Source organism: Thalassophryne amazonica, chromosome 4, assembly GCF_902500255.1.
Source record: "Thalassophryne amazonica chromosome 4, fThaAma1.1, whole genome shotgun sequence".
Lineage (NCBI taxonomy): Eukaryota > Metazoa > Chordata > Actinopteri > Batrachoidiformes > Batrachoididae > Thalassophryne > Thalassophryne amazonica.
Genome location: NC_047106.1, coordinates 52,788,404 through 52,811,303, shown reverse-complemented (window position 1 = coordinate 52,811,303; position 22,900 = coordinate 52,788,404). Strand labels below are relative to the sequence as shown.

General features: G+C 42.5%; 1 protein-coding gene across 4 annotated transcripts in view; it reads right to left on the bottom strand.

The window, feature by feature from the left end:
• Positions 1-22,900, bottom strand: part of LOC117508238 (myelin protein zero-like protein 2) — a 98,529-nt gene that overhangs the window by 7,538 nt on the left and 68,091 nt on the right. For 2 of the 4 annotated variants that reach the window (XM_034167911.1, XM_034167912.1), the window contains exons 2-5: positions 13,770-13,939; positions 13,269-13,479; positions 9,378-9,546; positions 2,965-3,657 (exon numbers count right to left, since the gene is read on the bottom strand). In XM_034167911.1, the coding sequence (XP_034023802.1) occupies positions 3,501-3,657; positions 9,378-9,546; positions 13,269-13,479; positions 13,770-13,939 (707 nt within the window). In that variant the 3' untranslated portion in view covers positions 2,965-3,500. Of the gene's footprint in view, positions 1-2,964; positions 3,658-8,755; positions 9,547-13,268; positions 13,480-13,769; positions 13,940-22,900 lie in introns of those variants that run through there. The other 2 variants (XM_034167914.1, XM_034167915.1) reach the window with 2 other exon arrangements.

Genomic DNA, 22,900 nt, shown 5'->3' with positions numbered 1-22,900 from the left:
GTGTAAAACCAAAGCCTGACAGCAGATCATACTTTTTCCAATATATTTTCCACTAAAGCAGCCAGAGAATTGTTCGTAATTATAAATGCACCCTAACAAATGTTCACTTTTAACATTGACAGGACCATGCTGACCTTGTTTTATTGTGCTTTTATAGAATCAGTTTTATCCTTTTGTCTTGTTTCACAGTTTGGATGACTGTCCCTCATAAACAAAAACTGTTTAAACTAAATTGTGAAATGGTCGAGCAAGCTGATTGGAGAGTCTCAGCTGATCCAGAATCTCTGTATGCTAAACATGTACAGAGGATAACTGGTTCGATTGTAAGACATGACTCCCATCCTCTTAATGGTGAGTTTCGGCTGTTCCCTTAAGGTTGAAGGTTCAGGGTACACTACAAAAACAGCTTTGTACCAGCAGCCATCAGTGCTGTTAACAAGTGAGATAAACTGCAATATAACGCATGTATTTATTTATTTTTTTGTATTGTTTCTTTTATTTTGTTTTTATGAACAGCACATTTTTTTATTTTATGGCTTGGTTTGACATCTATTGATGTTTTAACTTATCTTGCTTTTTATCTTGGGGCCGTCTTTTGTTCTTTTAGCCTTAGCACTGTCGTCACTTTGTCTTGTCCTGTGTTGTTTTGTGTGTTTACAAAACAAGATGACTCACTCACTGTAAACCAAATTTACCCAAGGGTACAATAAAAATCTGAATCTGAAAAATGTGGACGTCTGGCATCATACATGCCAATAACTTGCTTTTTAATATCTTACAACTTATTTTGTTGACACAACAAAATCTATCCGCTAAAGAAGAGATACTGAACATGAACTGCAGTGGTGGACATAACGAACCTGAAAGTTAGATTTGATGTCATGGATCAGTATGTTAACCCCCAGTGCAGAGAGCAGACAAAAGAGCAGTTAAAGTCATTTATTTTTAACATGAGGAGGGAAATAACAACAACAACAAATATAAATATACATAGATAAAATACTTTCGGCCTTATGAGCATGACACTACAAAACAGAATGTGACCTTTTGACCTCTTAAAATAAGTCAAGGTTAGCCATCTTTGAGCATGTCCAAGGTCTGTATCTCAAGAATGGTCTCTGTGAATTTGAAGACCCTGGCAGTAATAGGACTGGACTTATGCTGAGCACAGACAGGTAGACAGACTGACAGGTGGACGGCCAGACAGATGGACGGGCTGACAGACAGACGGGTGAACAGGCGAACGGGTGGACAGATAGACGGACAGACAGGCGAACGGGGGGACAGATGGATGGGCAGACAGATGGATGGACGGACGGGAGGACAGATGGATGGGCAAAATGAAAATGAAATGGTAAATGGACTGCATTTATATAGCACTTTTCCATCTGCATCACACGCTCAAAGCGCTTTACACATCAATGCCCCACCTTCTCCCCGATGTGAGGCTGCTGCCATACAAGGCGCTCGCTACACACCGGGAGCAACTAGGGGATTAAGGACCTTACCCAAGGGCCCTTAGTGACTTTCCAGTCAGACTGGGATTTGAACCGAGGATCCTCTGATCTCAAGCCCAACGCTTTAACCACAAGACCATCACCTCCCCTAGACAGACGGACGGGCAGAGGGATGGACGGGCGGACAGATGGATGGGCAGACGGATGGGCAGACAGATGGACGGGCAGACAGACGCGAGGCCTTCACAATACCTCATGGCCATATAGCGATACTTCCCGTGATGTCGTGAATCTGGTCACATGGGTTTGTTGAGTAGTGTGGTTGGCTTCTTTGTAGGTTAGCTTAGAGAAATACCTTGCGTTTGCGGTACTATCTAGGTTTCGAACATATTCAGAGACCGTCAAATCACTTCCTGAACTCGAAGATGCCATATCTTCTCTCTTTCGTGGTATCAATTTACAAGCTTTCTTGCCAACCACGTAAATGTGCATGTGTGTGATGTCAATGTTTGTAAACAAGAAGTATCGTTATTTTGGCCTCGGGTAAAAACCACACCTTTTTCACCAGTGTTTTTCAGGTGAGTCCAAGAACAAAAACACCTTCAAGGGAGAAACACAAACTTAGCAGCAGTTCATAATTACGGCAGGAGAGGGCACTGCAAGCCCACAACAAAAAGTCTCCTCTGAAAGTAAAACAAACAGTGGTATTAACAGCGCTCAAAACTGCCAGAACATGAGCAAAGTAATTCTGCTTGACCTGCAATTATCACTCTGGCTGTAAAAGTGACACGAGGAGAGATCAGTTGCCAAAACTGTCAGAGGACACTCATGCAGGCATGCTCGACATGGAAGCAAGACAATGTTTCAGGGAGGAGTGTCAGGAAGTCAAGTCTTATAAAGGACAGCTGTCAATCAATGCCAGAATTGTTGAGAAACACGGTTGCTGGATGACGCAGAGAAAGAGAGACCTAGCTGCGAGGTAAACAAACGGCACGCACCAGCTGTGCATGCACCAACCATGACATCTGATAACTGCTAATCTGCAAATTAAACAGCTAGCTGTGATAACACTAAACCGCTGAAACATTTAGCTGAGGACACTGCGAACCGCTAATTCTATCACATGAATTTAATCTTGGGTTTGTTTTTTAGCTCCAAAACCTTGAAAAGCATTCCAAAAAACCTGAAATTTACATGGAAGTTCATCAAAAAGGTCTAGCATGCCAAGATCAGATGATGATCAGCATGGACATAAGTAATTAAATTAAAACAACATTAAAGAGTAGTTTCCATTGAACATACAGTTTATTCACAGTACAGAAAGTATTAAATTAATAACAAATATTAATGCCTTTACTTTGTTCCTCCATCTCATCGATGTGATGCTTGCAGCGTTTGCATCGTGTGGATTTTGCTTTTTGGATTAGTGTATGCGCTCCAACAAGAACAAATTTATGATTTTAGTGTTTAAAAACCATTTTGACCATTACATTTTTTATTATTATTATTTAAACTTCACAGAACTACATTTAGTGGAAGCTAATTGATCTGCTAATTGTTTTCAAACTGAGCTGAAAGGCTAGTCTACTAGCAAAGAAGTTAGCCTCACTAATTAGCGGTTAGCCATTTAGCTGAACTGTGCCCACCACGTCTGAACATGAACAGACACTTTCAGCCAAAGACTTAGGTTTAAAGTTCTTCTCACTTCAAAGGCTTTGCAAGTCAGTTTTATTCAGCATTTCTACTCTTGTATGAATATTTCTGGACTATGTGCTCTCTAAAGAGTTACTTTTTATCCTGTTTCATAACCTTGATCTCCATCCAAAGTTTTCTTCAGTCACTTTGTTCTTACTTCGATGCTTCGAAGCCAAACTTCCTTTCTGTGTGCTTGGATCCAACACGGTGACGCTGCTCCATTCATCTCGTTTCTACTCGTCAGAGCCATGGAACCTAATCCATGGGTGCCACCTAGGCATCACTCCAGTCAGCATGTCTCCTTGCTAGCTTTTATATGAGTGTTTCTGCCTGTCTTGTCTCCACCTCTCAGTCAGAGTCACCGCCGTCATCATCTGAACTGTCGTCTTCCTCCACCTCTGAGGAGCTGAGGTCTTTTGTGCTGGCTTCTGAAATCATGCCGTCTGAACTGTCAATCTCTATAGATGTATCTGACAGGTAGAGGTGGGCAGCCCTCGCTGGGTGACTGGGATATGCAAAAACGGAACAGGAAGACAGCAGGGGGGAGGTGAAGGAATTGTACGCATAGAAATACACATATGTATCGGTTATGTGCATGCATGAGAAACAGAAGCAGACCACAACAGGGAATAGGAAGAAGAAGAAGAAGAGTTAGAGGGTTAAACACACTTCAGGGTTAAACACAAGGCTACAGGGTTAAACACACTTCATCCCAAATCAGAGAGCGAGGTTAGATCTCTATGAGAATCATGTTGGATCAAAATCTATGTTTATGCATCTACATCTCAGGGGGTAAAACTGTTTATTCACCACCTTCTCAAAGAAGAGATTAGGTCCGAATAAATTGGACGCAGTACAATTTGTACACTAACCGCTGTTACAGAGATCTGAAAACCCAACAGACAAGCAAAGAAGGCCCAGGTACCCAGCAAAAGATGACAAAACAGATAAGTGCTCAAAACATTTATCACTTTGTCGTCACAATGTATTTACAGAGCATTTAACATGTTCTGATAAGAATGTACAAAAAAAAAAAAAAAAATGCAATAAAAAATAAAAGTCTGTTTCCAACAAGTGCGTTTGGTTATTTGACAGCACACTGAACATTCTGTAGTGCTCAGAAAATCACCTTAATAATGCTCAAACAAAAAGCAGTGATATTAAGTCAGTCATCAGTAGTGAAATAAAGCAGTTAATACCCCAGAATCTTCCTGCTGATTGAGGGTACATCCACATTAATCTGGAGGGGCATCATTATCTCTTTATACGTTTATCACTTTTTTGTCCTTTTCAAAAAGTCTAACACCCCCCCCCCCCCACACACACACACACACACAGCCCATGCACATGTGCTCACCAAAGAATAAACTGATTTATTCCAAATCATATTTTATTATTTTATCTTTAATTCATTCAAAAAAGTATTTTTAATTAGATTTAATTGTCAGGTAAGTGTGTTTTTATGGCGTTATTTAACAAGGGTACTTCTAATTTTGATAACCTGAGAGGAGACAAAACCTTGGAGGCCCCCTGTGATATCTGGTGCCCCCTGGCATCCCAACCCTTACAACTGTAGATATCACTGACTTAAAATCACAATAGTAACATGACTGTGTGTTGTTAAAACTAAACTAAACTCAGACAAAGGAACAAATATTTAATTTCCAGATTCTAGGTCTGGTGGCCACCAAGGCCACCTCTGTCTGTCAAACACCAACAACTGCCAATGTGAAAATGTTAAGAGTGGAGGTGTGAATATTGCTAGCAGCTGTAAAAAGAAGCTCTTTTCTCTCTGTTCATTAATTAGAATCCATTTTATGCAAGCTGATGAAGCTGAAATTCGATTATTGGTGTAACTTCATGTACAATACAAAAATATTTTGAGTAAATAGCTACTCTCACTCGTCCTATGTCGCACTGCATATGATATTATATGAAACAATGCCAGAAACGATGATGGTGAACTTCTACACTGCCATCATTGAATCCACCCTCTGCTCTTCCATCACCATCTGGTATGCTGCTGCCACTGCTAAGGACAGGACCAGACTGCAGCGTATCATCCACGCAGCAGAGAAGGTGATCGACTGCAGTGTGGCATCACTACAGGACCCGTATGCCTCCAGGGCCCTGAGGCAAGCAGGGAAGATTGTGGCCAATCCCTCCCACCCAGGTCACAAACTTTTTGTCATCCTCCCCTCTGGCAGGAGGCTGGGGTCCATCAGGACCAAATCTTCAAGACACAAAAACAGCTTCTTTCCATCTGCAGTTAGACTCATAAACAATGCCAGAGATGCCCATTTACCCTGCTCCCCCCACCTACTACCATAAAGTACAGGTTGGTCATCCATGCACTGCAAGGTACTGTACATCTGTACTCCAATCACCCGTTTTTGCACAGTCCCATTCCATTACATTATATTCAATTTTCAGTTTATTTCAAATTATTTGCATTTACGAGGGCTGTCAATAAAGTAACGGTCCTTTTTATTTTTTTCAAAAACTATATGGATTTCATTCATATGTTTTTACATCAGACATGCTTGAACCCTCGTGCGCATGCGTGAGTTTTTCCACGCCTGTCGGTGACGTCATTCGCCTGTGAGCACTCCTTGTGGGAGGAGTCGTCCAGCCCCTCGTCGGAATTCCTTTGTCTGAGAAGTTGCTGAGAGACTGGCGCGTTGTTTGATCAAAATTTTTTCTAAACCTGTGAGACACATCGAAGTGGACACGGTTCGAAAAATTAAGCTGGTTTTCAGTGAAAATTTTAACGGCTGATGAGAGATTTTGAGGTGATTCTGTCGCTTTAAGGACTTCCCACGGTGCGAGACGTCGCTCAGCGCTCTCAGCCGCCGTCGTCAGCCTGTTCAAGCTGAAAACCTCCACATTTCAGGCTCTATTGATCCAGGACGTCGTGAGAGAACAGAGAAGTTTCAGAAGAAGTCGGTTTCAGCATTTTATCCGGATATTCCACTGTTAAAGGAGATTTTTTTAATGAAAGACGTGCGGACGGGTCCGCGCGTCGGCTACGCAACGCTCCGCCACAGGAAAAACACCTCTGTTGAAAGCCTTAAGGACAAGTTGGAACATGTCCTGCTGTTAAACAATTTCTCATATACTCACTCCACTGAAAGCCATCAAAAGCCGCCTGGATTTTACAAATGGTTATCAACACGGAGGTGTTTTTCCTGTGCCGCCGCACCGCGTCGGCTGCGTCCCGACGCGCGGACCCGTCCGCACGTCTTTCATTATAAAAATCTCCTTTAACAGTGGAATATCCGGATAAAATGCTGAAACCGACTTCTTCTGAAACTTCTCTGTTCTCTCACGACGTCCTGGATCAATAGAGCCTGAAATGTGGAGGTTTTCAGCTTGAACAGGCTGACGACGGTGGCTGAGAGCGCTGAGCGACGTCTCGCACCGTGGGAAGTCCTTAAAGCGACAGAATCACCTCAAAATCTCTCATCAGCCGTTAAAATTTTCACTGAAAACCAATTTAATTTTTCGAACCGTGTCCACTTCGATGTGTCTCACAGGTTTAGAAAAAATTTTGATCAAACAACGTGCCAGTCTCTCAGCAACTTCTCAGACAAAGGAATTCCGACGAGGGGCTGGACGACTCCTCCCACAAGGAGTGCTCACAGGCGAATGACGTCACCGACAGGCGTGGAAAAACTCACGCATGCGCACGAGGGTTCAAGCATGTCTGACGTAAAAACATATGAATGAAATCCATATAGTTTTTGAAAAAAATAAAAAGGACCGTTGCTTTATTGACAGACCTCGTATATAGTGCCAAATCACAACAAAGTTGCCTCAAGGTGCTTCACACAAGTAAGGTCTAACCTTACCAACCCCTAGAGCAAGCACACAGGCGACAGTGGTAAGGAAAAACTCCCTCTGATGATTTGATGAAAAAACCTCAAGCAGACCAGACTCAAAGGGGTGACCCTCTGCTTGGGCTATGCCACCGGCACACTAGACAAATATACAAGAAATTTTTTTTATTATTATTAGTAAATTAGATGTAATTTCAAAATGAACATTCATGCTCAAAGCTTCACATACTACACATTTCTTGCCACTGTATGGGCCCTTTCTTTTTCTCTTTACTGGGAACCTGTAAATAAGTTATTAAGGCTGCTTAAAATGAGTGACTATAAAATAAAATATCACAGGTAGTTTTTCCTTACCAATGTTACCTGTGTGCTTGCTCTTGCGGTTGGTAAGGTTAGACCTCACTTATGCGTTGTGCCTGAGGCAGCTTTGTGATTTGGCGCTACGTAAATAAAATAAATGAAATAAAATTAAATGATTTCCTACTACTTTATACTCTTTATTTTACTTTATCTTTTATTTATTTTATTGGCTGTTGTAATTTTATTGTTATTTTTAATTCATTTATTTACAATTGGGGCTCATTTTTTAATTATGTACAGCACTTTGGTCAACTGCTGCTGTTTTGACCATGCATTAGAAATAAAGGATGAGTTGAGTAATAATAACCAGGGTTCTGTATTGAAAAATATCGAAAATCATGGTCGTTAATCATACAACTATTTTCTACAATATAATATAAATCAAACAAAAATATGAAAGTCAACACGATGGACTGCATAAGTACGAGTAATTACACACTCTACTAGCACACAAATAAACGAGTAATCTGGGATTTCTGATGTCTGCCAATCCAGATGTGGAGCACCTCAAAAATTCAGTCAAGTCTTCGATGGGCTAATATCTATCTGTGGTACAAATATGGTGAGAATCCACATAGGTTTTTTATGTAATCCTACAAAGCATATGTAAAGTGAAATCTTGATCCAGAATCCAGATGTGCAGCACCTCCAAAATTCAGTTGAGTCTTCGATGGGCTAATATCTATCTGTGGTGCAAATTTGGTGAGAATCCACATAGGTTTTTTATGTAATCCTACAAAGCATATGTAAAGTGAAATCTTGATCCAGAATCTGGATCTGGATCACCTCCAAAATTTAATGGAGTCTTTGTGGTGCACATTTCGTCAAAATCTGTGTAGTAGTTTTGACGTAATCCTGCTAACAGTCAGACACACAAATAAATAAACGTCGATGATTTTATTACATCCTTGTCAGACATAATCAATTTTACAGACAAGTTAAGAAATAGATATATGATCATTTCATTTCTTAATAACTGATGTAAATGAAGTCCAAGACATATTCAGTGATTTGGAAATGTTCATGTATCCATCCCCTGATGTGTCTGAAGAAAACTGGCTGCAGTGATCATTCACTGTGATGTTACACTTATTTATGCAGCCCTTCATTTTGGCTTTATACAAGTATTTTTATGTCATGTTGTAGAGATTAGTTTTCACTGTGAGTTTAAAGGACATTATTTCTGAACTTTTTAGGTACTGAAGCCTGATTTCTTTTGGGGGGGTCATTTCAAAATTAAGACATAGTTCAAGGCTTCACATACTTTTTTGCCAGTATACGTCACTGCAAACGTCCGTATTATTTTTTTGAGGTGATCACGTGAACACATACTTTTCAGGATTCAGAAGTTTCCAACTTGGGTTTCCGATTTACAGTTGTTTTAATATGGACAAAAACTTTTCCATATTTTCTGTTAGCTACCTTAATGTGGATGTACCCTCTGAAGAATCACAGTTTGGTGGTGCAGCTTCTGTGAGGGGTTTCAGTCACATAGTTCAAATGATACGGTGGCTTCAGGAAAAGGAAAGTGCTCAGTGTTCTACAGTTTGAACAGCATGGTAAAACCTTTAAGATATGTGGCTTGTACTGCACTGGTTTACTGGCAATGATGAAATAGTCACATGGAAGCAGCACAAAACACACCATTGTTCTACCTCTACATGACGAAAACATTTAGTCTAAACAGGAAATGTGTATAGATGCCTGTTTGGCAAAACAGGAAAAGGTGAAACGATGAATCAAGAAATAAAAGGCACATAGTGATATCAAGAACTAGGCAGTAGTCTGAGTAAAGGACTGTGTCCACGGCGACACGGCAGCGCTTAATGTCTGATAGTCACCTGGCTACCAGATTTTCCTTCCAAAGACTGCGGTTGGACAAGACTGTGGAAGTGAAGCATCCAGTAGGAAAGAGCACTAAAGAGCCCCAGAACCCAAAATGGTGCAACACATGCCCTGATACCCAGAGCCAGACGAAGAGACAGAGAGGACGTATTCCCCCTCTCTGGCTTTCTCTTGGTCTTACCACAAAGTCGAGTCTTTTCTCTCTTTCCGGGGAGCCTCCACATTCCCTTCCTCTCTCCATCTGTTTTTCTTGCACTTCCTGCAGGACACGATAATGATGAGGATGAAGACCACGACGGTGATACCGCCCCCAATGGCCAACGCCAGAAGGAGAAGTTCAGAGAATGAAGCTGTAAGTGAGGAGGAAACACAGTTCAGATTATATCATCACTGAGAACAACTTTATTGTGTTCCTGTTTGAATGTGTCTTTAATACGCATTCAGAAATACTGGTCATCGGAGTCAACCCAGGAGATCTGATGTGGATATACATGTTGTTTTGCCACAGGTTTTTAAACTGGATACACATTACATGGAAAATGGCCACGAAACCTGAAATGGGAACCGTCTGTATTGAAAGTACAGTGACCACAAACCACAATCCAGATTACAAATAAGTCTCAAATTCACCTCTCTTTCTTTCTTTTCAAAAAGCATTGAACAAGTAGTTGTGAAACAACTCGTGGCTTATTTGTTGGATAGCAATCTGTTTGAACTATTACCATCAGCATTTATGATTGATTTATATACCAGCTTTGTGCTGCTACTGCTTGATCTTAGCACTGCTTTTAATTCTATAGATGGCTGCATATTGTTAAATGGATTGCAAAAGTATATTTTGGTATTTCCAGATAAAGGAGCGTGGACGCGAGAGAGGGCGAACATCAGAGCGGGTTTTTTCGTCTCTGGGCTTTCCCTGACACAGATCTGGGCTGCCTCTTCTTCGCCCCACTGAGACTCCTCCAACGGGACCTCTGGCTCCTCTTGCGGATGAGCCCATGCAGCTCGGACGAGCTGAAGCCGCCATATTGCCCCGTCACAGAAGCGTCAAGAAAAATAGTGATGACGTATCTCCAGGTGTTCTGGGTCAGGCAAAATAATGGACACACAAAAAAAAACCAATTTATTTGGGCTGTTTTTGTTTTTGTAAGGGGTTCTAAATTGTTTGGGGATTTAGTGGCGGTTCTGGTGGAGTGAACGACTGGCGGTTCGGAGCTCGGCTGGACTCAGTCCATCGTTGGTTTTTATTATTTGTATTTAGGTATTTTCTGTTTGGGATGGGGTCGTTTTGTTTTGTTGTTTTTTATTTCCCTGCTTCCCTAACCCAAACCTCACTCGCCCTAAGACCGTTCGTCTTGTGGGTTGTGGGGTGGTGCAGGTTGGTCACGCTGAGTGTTCTCAGAAGACCTCTGCACCTAGGGGGGGGTTGTCAGGGGCGTTTTTTTGGTTTGGTTAGGGCCCGGTTCCACTCCAGCCTCGGTGGGCCTTTGACCGTTTGTCATTGGTGTTGCCAGGGTGTGGTGCAGCGGGAACATACCTCAGTCGGAGGGGTGGGCCGATCTGTTGCCGTTCGCCATTTCGGTAGTTCCACCCCTCCCGATAGGCTGGGGGTATGGTCGGGTTGGGGCACCAGACGTATTTCCGGTTTTCCGCTGCGCTTCGGGGTTGGGGCCGGGTTAGTTTTTCCTGTTCCCTTCCCCGGCTTAGTAATTTTGTGCCATTCACCAAAATTGAGCCGATGAAGGGCTCTGGGAGTGATCTGGGGTCCTTCGGGGTGCTGGGGGAGGTAACAGGGTTTGTCGGTTGTTTTATTTGCCCCCGGGGTAGTTTTATGAAGTCCACCGGGGGCTGGATTTTTGTGTTTTTTATGTTTCCTTCCAGGTTCCATCTCCAGGGTTGATGGGACGGTCCTCTGGGGGGGAATTGGCTTGTGGGGCTGACTAGCCAAGTGTGGCCAGGTCTGGGGTTCCTGGGTTGTGGGGAGGGTACCTCCTGGGGTTTGATGGTACGGTCCTCTGGGAGGCGCTGTTGCTCCATGTGTACCTGGGGACCTCTGTGGGATTCCGGCTTTGGCTGTTTCTTCTGGAACTGGCAGTAAAGGTCTTCTGGGGGGTTTTGGGCTCTGCAAGTCGTTCTGGGCGGGTTGTTTGTTATTTTTCTTTGTGAATTTATGTTTGTATTGTGTTGTTGGGGCTGTGTTGGGTTTTTGCATTTGGGAGTTTTTCTTTTCTTCCCGGGGTTGGATGGGACGGTCCCCTGGGGAGGGTTTGGGTGGGTTTTGTGTTTTTCTTGTATGTTGGGTTGTACTTGGGACTCTTTTGGGGTTTTTGTTGATGCCAGCCGGCCTTCCAGCTGCGGTGCCCTGTCCTGCTGTCTGTGGTGGACCTTGGGAGTGTTACGCCGTCTGCTTCCTGACGAGGACCCCGGAGGGTGGTGCTGTTCTCGGACCTGGTCTGTTCGGTCGCCGGGAGGCTTCCCGTTGAAGGGGGGGTACTGTTGTGTGTTAGTAGGGTTTGGCTGGACATTTTGGTGTTCTTTTCTTTTCTTTGCTCTCCAGGTGGTATGCAAACTGGTTTTTGTCTGTAGAGAAGGTGCTGGCTGTTGGGTATTTTCTCCTCCAAACATTTTTAAAACCTTTAACAAGACAAACAGAGTCAAGAAACACCAGTGAGACAGAAAGTCAAATTTTACGCGCGGAGTGCGGCCAGGCTGTACACCAAGGCTACACTAAAGTCTGGCCTGCTTTTCCGCTCTTTTTATTAAGAGACGCCCTCATCACATAAACAAAAAACTTGTCCTAAGGGTGGGGGTGATGACGCAAGACAAGTTTCTTCCCGTAACATAAACGCATACGTCAATAAGTGCAGCTGTAAGGAAGAACACTTTCTTTTACACAGGTCAGCACATCTCGTTCGTCTGTTGCAGTTGCTGTTCTGCATCTGCCTGAAGTGTCCTGTCCTTCACACTCCTTCACACTAAGCACCACATCACAACAGTCAAAACGTTCTCTTACTCCCAGTCGTTAGAGGCTGCGAAAACAAAGTTATATTATAATAATAAGTACATCCAGCCCTTCATTCCCAGCTCAGATTGACCCCAGAGTGCTAAAACAAGGTTGAATAACACATACATTCTCGGGGTTAGGTGCAAACAGCACAACACCGTTTTCATAAGAAAGAAGACGAAGGTACAAATGTTTAACAGTGATAACATATATATATATATATATAAAATCCTTAACACTGGCAGAAGAGTCCTTCACCCTCATCAGCGTGATATACAGCACCTGTGGATGATGCTCACGTGCAACCTTAAAGACTTTCAGCTGAAGCAGATAATGAGATGCGTTCTGCATTTAAGCCATGAGTGATTCAAGCAGAATTGCCGGGAACTCGACCTTATGATGTTCGTTTGTGAGACGCTGAGGACCGTGCCTGGGTTTGACACATCGTGCCTGTGAAGGAGGACGGGTGAGGGACACATGCTGTCAGCACACATCAGAGGTGATTGATTGTCTGAATAAGTGTTAATAGTAATTTGGTATTTTGTTACGCAGTATATTTGAACATTGATGAGAATTGTGCAGCTCGCTTCTCACGGCCGTGGCGTGCGGACAGATGATCCTCCACCTGTTGTGAGAGGCTGCTCATTTACATAAAGCTTAAATTCAGACCTGAACGTGTTGCTGATAGTGTGTGCCTTTGAAGGATATTAGTTGTAGCTGTTGACTTACCTCACCTCTTCTATCCTTCACAGAGTCGGTTTGTCGTGTCCACCTGGGGGGTGTTTGGCGGTGAATGTGAGTCCAGAAGCGCCGGGCTTCAATCCCTTTGGGCGCTGGAGAGCGCGCCGTCCTTCACTCCGCCAGATAAACGCACTTTTTGTTGTACACCGAGTTTTGCACAGAGGGGGATAATAAAATTTGTTTTGTTTTTTCTGGAACCGCTTTCTGGTTATTTAGCGCTGGGTTCAGTCAGACGCGGGTCGGCACATAACAGCTTGTTTTTTAAGGAACATAGAAAATATGAACATATATTTAGTTAATATTTTTTTCTGGGAATGAAATACTGACCTGTGGTAACAACGCGAAGTCGAATTTCTCCGACAGCACCGTGGACATCGGGTGGATTCTTGACCTGGCATATGTAGGTGCCATTGTAGGTGAACTTCACTTCTCGAATTGTGATGGAGGCGTCACGACCCATGATGTCACCAGCCCATACAGCACGGTTCCGGAAGCGGCCTTCTGGTGGTGGGTACGGTCGCTGGTGATAGTAGAACACCTAACCAGAGAACATGTGTTTGGAGCAACAGGTTTGGACATAGTCTGGAAACTGAATGACTCAGAGAAAAACACAGACCTGCTGCTTCTTTTATATTCTTATACACGCACTCAGACAATCACACACTCACACACTGACAGATGCTGGCTATCTCGGACTCTCAGCAGGGACCTGGATGACTCACCACCTACTTGCTTGACTGAGGAGGGGTGGATGCTCTCTGACACCATGAGGGGGAAGTTTGACTTTTACTCTCACTTTGCTGCAAACACAAACATACTCTTACTCACCGACTCTTCATGGCCGGGTCCGAGGGGTCTGAAGGTCCAAGAGACGGTGATGGTGGAGGGGTTGATGGCAGCCGAGCTCTGGAAAGTGCACTTCAGACGAACATCTGTGCCGTTGACTGCTTCCATTTCTCCGGTTGTGTACACGCGTATCGCACTGACCTGCAGCACACCTGCAATATGCAACCATATGGCAGAGTTTAATCAATACTTGCACGCATAAAACACTTCTGCAATAGCAAGTGAATAAATATAACAGACACCATAAACTCAGCCTCAGCAGTAGCTTTTTTCCATAGTGAGTGTATACAGTGTACTCAACGACCCTACCTCAATCTACGTAGAGCTGCTGAAAGAAAAAAAATACAAACCCTAATATGATGAAGCTATAAATGTGGAGATAATTTATGTAATGAAATCCCACAGACTGGCCCGCATTCATCTAAAGGGTAAACGCTGCACATTGGATCAACGGTCAGATCCAGTTCACTACTTACCACAAGTGATCTGAGAGCAGTGAGACATATTTGTGACACATTATGATTAATAGCCACTTTAAATACACTACTGCACTTGTGACAGGGGCGGAATAGAGGTTCCTGTGTATTATAAGGTTAGTGACTACGTAAATCACAGTAGACTTAGTATTACATGGAAAATGAACAGACCGGAAGAAAAGAGAGGGATTTTAGCAATGAAGTGGCTCCTCCACATACTGATGGATGTAGCTGTCTTGAATGGAGTTGGTGCTGACACACAGACACAGAAAAGTTGCTGCACAACAGAGGCACTTGAATACAATGTCCCAGCAAGCTGCATGCTTAATTATAAGGGTGGGAGCCAGGCACGTGCCAATCATGTTTTCCTTCCCTGAAATAATAAAGCCTATTATGCGTTTACCAGTGTGGACTTTTATGAGCCTCCAGTAATATTAAAATATTAAAACTGTTTCATAAACTAGATGTTGGTTTGTTTTGCTGACCCAACATGAACCAGTGGCCCTATCTTGGTGATCTATACTAGCTTATACTTTTATTTAATTTTTAATTTTGGTTTTCAATTCAGTTTTGTTGAAGTTTTATGAGTGAAGATGAGGAATCTGAGCACTAATGCACTTCCCCGGTTGTTCAAGTAGAGTGTTTGCATGTTGTGAACCATCTTATGTTAGAAGTAAGAAGAAGTAGACCCTGAGGTGTGGTCCATCGGTGATGGTGCCTATTCCTGGATTCCGTAATGTGATGGAGGAGACAGTGTACCACTCCACCTGGACAGGACACCAGTCCATCATAGATTGTTTACTGAGCCAAGGCTGGCACCAATTTACAGCTGGGTGGACTGAACCAATACAGATGAAGTGTCTTGTCCAAGGACACCAGTGCAACAGAATAGTACATGTACCTGAATGATATATTTAGACCACTAAATACATGACCATTAAATACATGGGCACTGTGTGCGGGACAATGCTGAAAACCTTTTAGGACTCTGTGGTGGCATCATCCATACTTTATGCTGTGATCTGCTGGGGCTGTGGGAGTTCTGAGTGGGACAGGAGGAGACTTAATAGATTAGTCAGAAGAGCTGGCTCTGTCCTGGAATGCATTGTGGACCCCTTAGAGGTGGTGGGTGAGAGGAGGATGTTAGCTAAGCTGACATCAATTATGGACAACCCCTCTCATCCTTCACATGAGTCTGTGGGAGCCTTAAGCTGCTCCTTCAGTAATAGACTGCTGCACCCTCAGTGCAAAACAGAACGCCTCCACAGGTCATTTAATCCAACTGCAGTCAGACTGTATAATACCTCAAAATGTTTCTGGCGCCATAATCACCTGCTGATTTTGCACTATCAACTACATCTACCATAACCTTTTGTGCTTTATTACATGCACAACTGTGCAATTTATCAATCAATCAATCAATCAACTTTTTTCTTATATAGCGCCAAATCACAACAAACAGTTGCCCCAAGGCGCTCCATATTGCAAGGCAAGGCCATACAATAATTATGAAAAACCCCAACGGTCAAAACGACCCCCTATGAGCAAGCACTTGGCAACAGTGGGAAGGAAAAACTCCCTTTTAACAGGAAGAAACCTCCAGCAGAACCAGGCTCAGGGAGGGGCAGTCTTCTGCTGAGACTGGTTGGGGCTGAGGGAAAAAACCAGGAAAAAGACATGCCGTGATGGGGGGCAGAGATCGATCACTAATGATTAAATGCAGAGTGATGCATACGGAGCAAAAAGAGAAAGAAACAGTGCATCATGGGAACCCCCCCACAATCTACGTCTAAAGCAGTATAACCAAGGGATGGTCCAGGGTCACCCGATCCAGCCCTAACTATAAGCCTTAGCGAAAAGGAAAGTTTTAAGCCTAATCTTAAAAGTAGAGAGGGTATCTGTCTCCCTGATCTGAATTGGGAGCTGGTTCCACAGGAGAGGAGCCTGAAAGCTGAAGGCTCTGCCTCCCATTCTACTCTTACAAACCCTAGGAACTACAAGTAAGCCCGCAGTCTGAGAACGAAGCGCTCTAATGGGGTAATATGGTACTACGAGGTCCCTAAGATAAGATGGGACCTGATTATTCAAAACCTTATAAGTAAGAAGAAGAATTTTAAATTCTATTCTAGAATTAACAGGAAGCCAATGAAGAGAGGCCAACACGGGTGAGATATGCTTTCTCCTGCTAGTCCCCGTCAGTACTCTAGCTGCAGCATTCTGAACCAACTGAAGGCTTTTTAGGGAACTTTTAGGACAACCTGATAATAATGAATTACAATAGTCCAGCCTAGAGGAAATAAATGCATGAATTAGTTTTTCAGCATCACTCTGAGACAAGACGTTTCTGATTTTAGAGATATTGCGTAAATGCAAAAAGGCAGTCCTACATATTTGTTTAATATGCGCTTTGAATGACATATCCTGATCAAAAATGACTCCAAGATTTCTCACAGTATTACTAGAGATCAGGGAAATGCCATCCAGAGTAACGATCTGGTTAGACACCATGCTTCTAAGATTTGTGGGGCCAAGTACAATAACTTCAGTTTTATCTGAGTTTAAAAGCAGGAAATTAGAGGTCATCCATGTCTTTATGTCTGTAAGACAATCCTGCAGTTTAGCTAATTGGTGTGTATCCTCTGGCTTCATGGATAGATAAAGCTGGGTATCATCTGCGTAACAATGAAAATTTAAGCAATACCGTCTAATAATACTGCCTAAGGGAAGCATGTATCAATCAATCAATCAATTTTTTTTTTATATAGCGCCAAATCACAACAAACAGTTGCCCCAAGGCGCTTTATATTGTAAGGCAAGGCCATACAATAATGATGTAAAACCCCAACGGTCAAAACGACCCCCTGTGAGCAAGCACTTGGCGACAGTGGGAAGGATAAACTCCCTTTTAACAGGAAGAAACCTCCAGCAGAACCAGGCTCAGGGAGGGGCAGTCTTCTGCTGGGACTGGTTGGGGCTGAGGGAGAGAACCAGGAAAAAGACATGCTGTGGAGGGGAGCAGAGATCGATCACTAATGATTAAATGCAGAGTGGTGCATACAGAGCAAAAAGAGAAAGAAACAGTGCATCATGGGAACCCCCCAGCAGTCTACGTCTATAGCAGCATAACTAAGGGATGGTTCAGGGTCACCTGATCCAGCCCTAACTATAAGCTTTAGCAAAAAGGAAAGTTTTAAGCCTAATCTTAAAAGTAGAGAGGGTGTCTGTCTCCCTGATCTGAATTGGGAGCTGGTTCCACAGGAGAGGAGCCTGAAAGCTGAAGGCTCTGCCTCCCATTCTACTCTTACAAACCCTAGGAACTACAAGTAAGCCTGCAGTCTGAGAGCGAAGCGCTCTATTGGGGTGATATGGTACTACGAGGTCCCTAAGATAAGATGGGACCTGATTATTCAAAACCTTATAAGTAAGAAGAAGAATTTTAAATTCTATTCTAGAATTAACAGGAAGCCAATGAAGAGAGGCCAATATGGGTGAGATATGCTCTCTCCTTCTAGTCCCCGTCAGCACTCTAGCTGCAGCATTTTGAATTAACTGAAGGCTTTTTAGGGAACTTTTAGGACAACCTGATAATAATGAATTACAATAGTCCAGCCTAGAGGAAATAAATGCATGAATTAGTTTTTCAGCATCACTCTGAGACAAGACCTTTCTGATTTTAGAGATATTGCGTAAATGCAAAAAAGCAGTCCTACATATTTGTTTAATATGCGCTTTGAATGACATATCCTGATCAAAAATGACTCCAAGATTTCTCACAGTATTACTAGAGGTCAGGGTAATGCCATCCAGAGTAAGGATCTGGTTAGACACCATGTTTCTAAGATTTGTGGGGCCAAGTACAATAACTTCAGTTTTATCTGAGTTTAAAAGCAGGAAATTAGAGGTCATCCATGTCTTTATGTCTGTAAGACAATCCTGCAGTTTAGCTAATTGGTGTGTGTCCTCTGGCTTCATGGATAGATAAAGCTGGGTATCATCTGCGTAACAATGAAAATTTAAGCAATACCGTCTAATAATACTGCCTAAGGGAAGCATATATAAAGTGAATAAAATTGGTCCTAGCACAGAACCTTGTGGAACTCCATAATTAACTTTAGTCTGTGAAGAAGATTCCCCATTTACATGAACAAATTGTAATCTATTAGACAAATATGATTCAAACCACCGCAGCGCAGTGCCTTTAATACCTATGGCATGCTCTAATCTCTGTATTAAAATTTTATGGTCAACAGTATCAAAAGCAGCACTGAGGTCTAACAGAACAAGCACAGAGATGAGTCCACTGTCCGAGGCCATAAGAAGATCATTTGTAACCTTCACTAATGCTGTTTCTGTACTATGATGAATTCTAAAACCTGACTGAAACTCTTCAAATAGACCATTCCTCTGCAGATGATCAGTTAGCTGTTTTACAACTACCCTTTCAAGAATTTTTGAGAGAAAAGGAAGGTTGGAGATTGGCCTATAATTAGCTAAGATAGCTGGGTCAAGTGATGGCTTTTTAAGTAATGGTTTAATTACTGCCACCTTAAAAGCCTGTGGTACATAGCCAACTAACAAAGATAGATTGATCATATTTAAGATCGAAGCATTAAATAATGGTAGGGCTTCCTTGAGCAGCCTGGTAGGAATGGGGTCCAATAAACATGGCGATGGCTTGGATGAAGTAACTAATGAAAATAACTCAGACAGAACAATCGGAGAGAAAGAGTCTAACCAAATACCGGCATCACTGAAAGCAGCCAAAGATAACGATACGTCTTTGGGATGGTTATGAGTAATTTTTTCTCTAATAGTTAAAATTTTGTTAGCAAAGAAAGTCATGAACTCATTACTAGTTAAAGTTAATGGAATACTCAGCTCAATAGAGCTCTGACTCTTTGTCAACCTGGCTACAGTGCTGAAAAGAAACCTGGGGTTGTTCTTATTTTCTTCAATTAGTGATGAGTAGAAAGATGTCCTAGCTTTACGGAGGGCTTTTTTATAGAGCAACAGACTCTTTTTCCAGGCTAAGTGAAGATCTTCTAAATTAGTGAGACGCCATTTCCTCTCCAACTTACGGGTTATCTGCTTTAAGCTACGAGTTTGTGAGTTATACCACGGAGTCAGACACTTCTGATTTAAAGCTCTCTTTTTCAGAGGAGCTACAGCATCCAAAGTTGTCTTCAAAGAGGATGTAAAACTATTGACGAGATACTCTAACTCCCTTACAGAGTTTAGGTAGCTACTCTGCTCTGTGTTGGTATATGACATTAGAGAACATAACGAAGGAATCATATCCTTAAACCTAGTTACAGCGCTTTCTGAAAGACTTCTAGTGTAATGAAACTTATTCCCCACTGCAGGGTAGTCCATCAGGGTAAATGTAAATGTTATTAAAAAATGATCAGACAGAAGGGAGTTTTCAGGGAATACTGTTAAGTCTTCTATTTCCATACCATAAGTCAGAACAAGATCTAAGATATGATTAAAGTGGTGGGTGGACTCATTTACTTTTTGAACAAAGCCGATAGAGTCTAATAATAGATTAAATGCAGTGTTGAGGCTGTCATTCTCAGCATCTGTGTGGATATTAAAATCGCCCACTATAATTATCTTATCTGAGCTAAGCACTAAGTCAGACAAAAGGTCTGAAAATTCACAGAGAAACTCACAGTAACGACCAGGTGGACGATAGATAATAACAAATAAAACTGGTTTTTGGGACTTCCAATTTGGATGGACAAGACTAAGAGTCAAGCTTTCAAATGAATTAAAGCTCTGTCTAGGTTTTTGATTAATTAATAAGCTGGAATGGAAGATTGCTGCTAATCCTCCGCCACGGCCCGTGCTACGAGCATTCTGACAGTTAGTGTGACTCGGGGGTGTTGACTCATTTAAACTAACATATTCATCCTGCTGTAACCAGGTTTCTGTTAGGCAGAATAAATCAATACGTTGATCAATTATTATATCATTTACCAACAGGGACTTAGAAGAGAGAGACCTAATGTTTAATAGACCACATTTAACTGTTTTAGTCTGTGGTGCAGTTGAAGGTGCTATATTATTTTTTCTTTTTGAATTTTTATGCTTAAATAGATTTTTGCTGGTTATTGGTGGTCTGGGAGCAGGCACCGTCTCTACGGGGATGGGGCAATGAGGGGATGGCAGGGGGAGAGAAGCTGCAGAGAGGTGTATAAGACCACAGCTCTGCCTCCTCGTCCCAACGCTGGACAGTCACAGTTTGGAGGATCCAAGAAAATTGGCCAGATTTCTAGAAATGAGAGCTGCTCCATCTAAAGTGGGATGGATGCCGTCTCTCCTAACAAGACTAGGTTTTCCCCAGAAGCTTTGCCAATTATCAATGAAGCCCACCTCATTTTTTGGACACCACTCAGACAGCCAGCAATTCAAGGAGAACATGCGGCTAAACATGTCACTCCCGGTCTGATTGGGGAGGGGCCCAGAGAAAACAACAGAGTCCGACATTGTTTTTGCAAAGTTACACACCGATTTAATGTTAATTTTAGTGACCTCCGATTGGCGTAACCGAGTGTCATTACTGCCGACGTGAATTACAATCTTACCAAATTTACGCTTAGCCTTAGCCAGCAATTTCAAATGTCCTTCGATGTCGCCTGCTCTGGCCCCCGGAAGACAATTGACAATGGTTGCTGGTGTCGCTAACTTCACATTTCTCAAAACAGAGTCGCCAATAACCAGAGTTTGATCCTCGGCGAGTGTATCGTCGAGTGGGGAAAAACGGTTAGAGATGTGAACGGGTTGACGGTGTACACGGGGCTTCTGTTTAGGGCTACGCTTCCTCCTCACAGTCACCCAGTCAGCCTGCTTTCCCGACTGCCCGGGATCTGCCAGGGGGGAACTAGCGGCAGCTAAGCTACCTTGGTCCGCACCGACTACAGGGGCCTGGCTAGCTGTAGAATTTTCCACGGTGCGGAGCCGAGTCTCCAATTCGCCCAGCCTGGCCTCCAAAGCTACGAATAAGCTGCACTTATTACAAGTACCGTTACTGCTAAAGGAGGCCGAGGAATAACTAAACATTTCACACCCAGAGCAGAAAAGTACGGGAGAGACAGGAGAAGCCGCCATGCTAAATCGGCTAAGAACTAGTAGCTACGCAACCTAGCGGATTCCTAAAAACACACAAAGTGAATAATGTGTAAATAATTTAAAGGTGATTCAGCAGAAGGAGTGCCCCAATCAAGGCACCAAACAGGCCATGAAGCAGCACAGGGAACGCACGACAACGGTGCTAAAATAAAATAAAAATAAACTAAACACGCTGTGGAGCAGCACAGATAACGCACGACAACAGTGCTAAAAGAGAAAAAAAATAAATAAATAAAAATAAAAAAATAAAAAAAATAAAAAAAATAAAAACGAAAGCGTTAGCAAGCTAGTTAGCTTGCCAACGCTGATGAAAGTTAGCTGATAAAAGTGCTCCGTCGTGATGTTTTGACCGTTAGAGGTCTTCCTTAGGCGTTGGAGCACAGTAAAAAAGTAAAAAAAAAAGTAAAAAGGTAAAAAAGTAAAAAATTGCAATAATTTTACCATATCTTTACATACTTATAGTCACTATATTCTATTATTCTTTTAATTTGTTCACATCAGTATTTATGCACCCACCAGCAAACATCGCAATATACTTATGTCACCTTTCTTTAATGTAAATATTTTCCTTTTTCTTTACTACTGTACGACTTATTTTGCAACAGTTGATTTTCCACGCTGTGGGAGCAATAAAGTTTATCTTATCTATTGTAACTGCATTCAAACACATATAAACATGTATAAACGGATCTAATTCAGAACACAGTTACATTACTTTAAAAAAAACAAATTTCTTAGTTCGCATATCCTCCAGACTACCAGGACACACACACACATATACATATATATATATATATATATATATATATATATATATATATATATATATATATATATATATATATATACACACATATACACACACATACCATTCAATGAGGCCTTGTTGACTGGTATGTTCCAGCTTTCACCTCATGAAATACGAGGTCTGTTAGAAAAGTATCCAACCTTTTTATTTTTTGCAAAATCTTGATGGATTTGAATCACGTGTGCTTGCATGAGCCAACCTTGAACCTTTGTGCGCATGCGTGAATTTTTTCACACCTGTCGATTGCGTCATTTGCTGGCAAACAGCCTTTGTGTGAGGTGGTGTGTTGTGCTCTCGGCGGATTTTCATTGCAAGGAAATGGCGGAATGACTGGAGACAATTGACAGGCGTGAAATAATTCACGCATGCGCATGAAGGTTCAAGGTTGGCTCATGCAAGCACATGTGATTCAAATCCATCAGGTTTTTGCAAAAAATAAAAAGGTCGGATACTTTTCTAATAGACCTCGTATTCATACCATTCATCTTCTACCGCTTAGTCCAATTAAGGGTCGCGGGGGGCTGGAGCCTATCCCAGCAGTCATAGGGCGCAAGGCGGGGTAAACCCAGGACAGGACGCCAGTCTGTTGCAGGGCCACAAACAGACAAACAAACACAGACACACCCACACACACACCTACGGACAATTTCAAAGAGTCCACTCCACCTAACCCGCATGTCTTTGGATGTGGGAGGAAA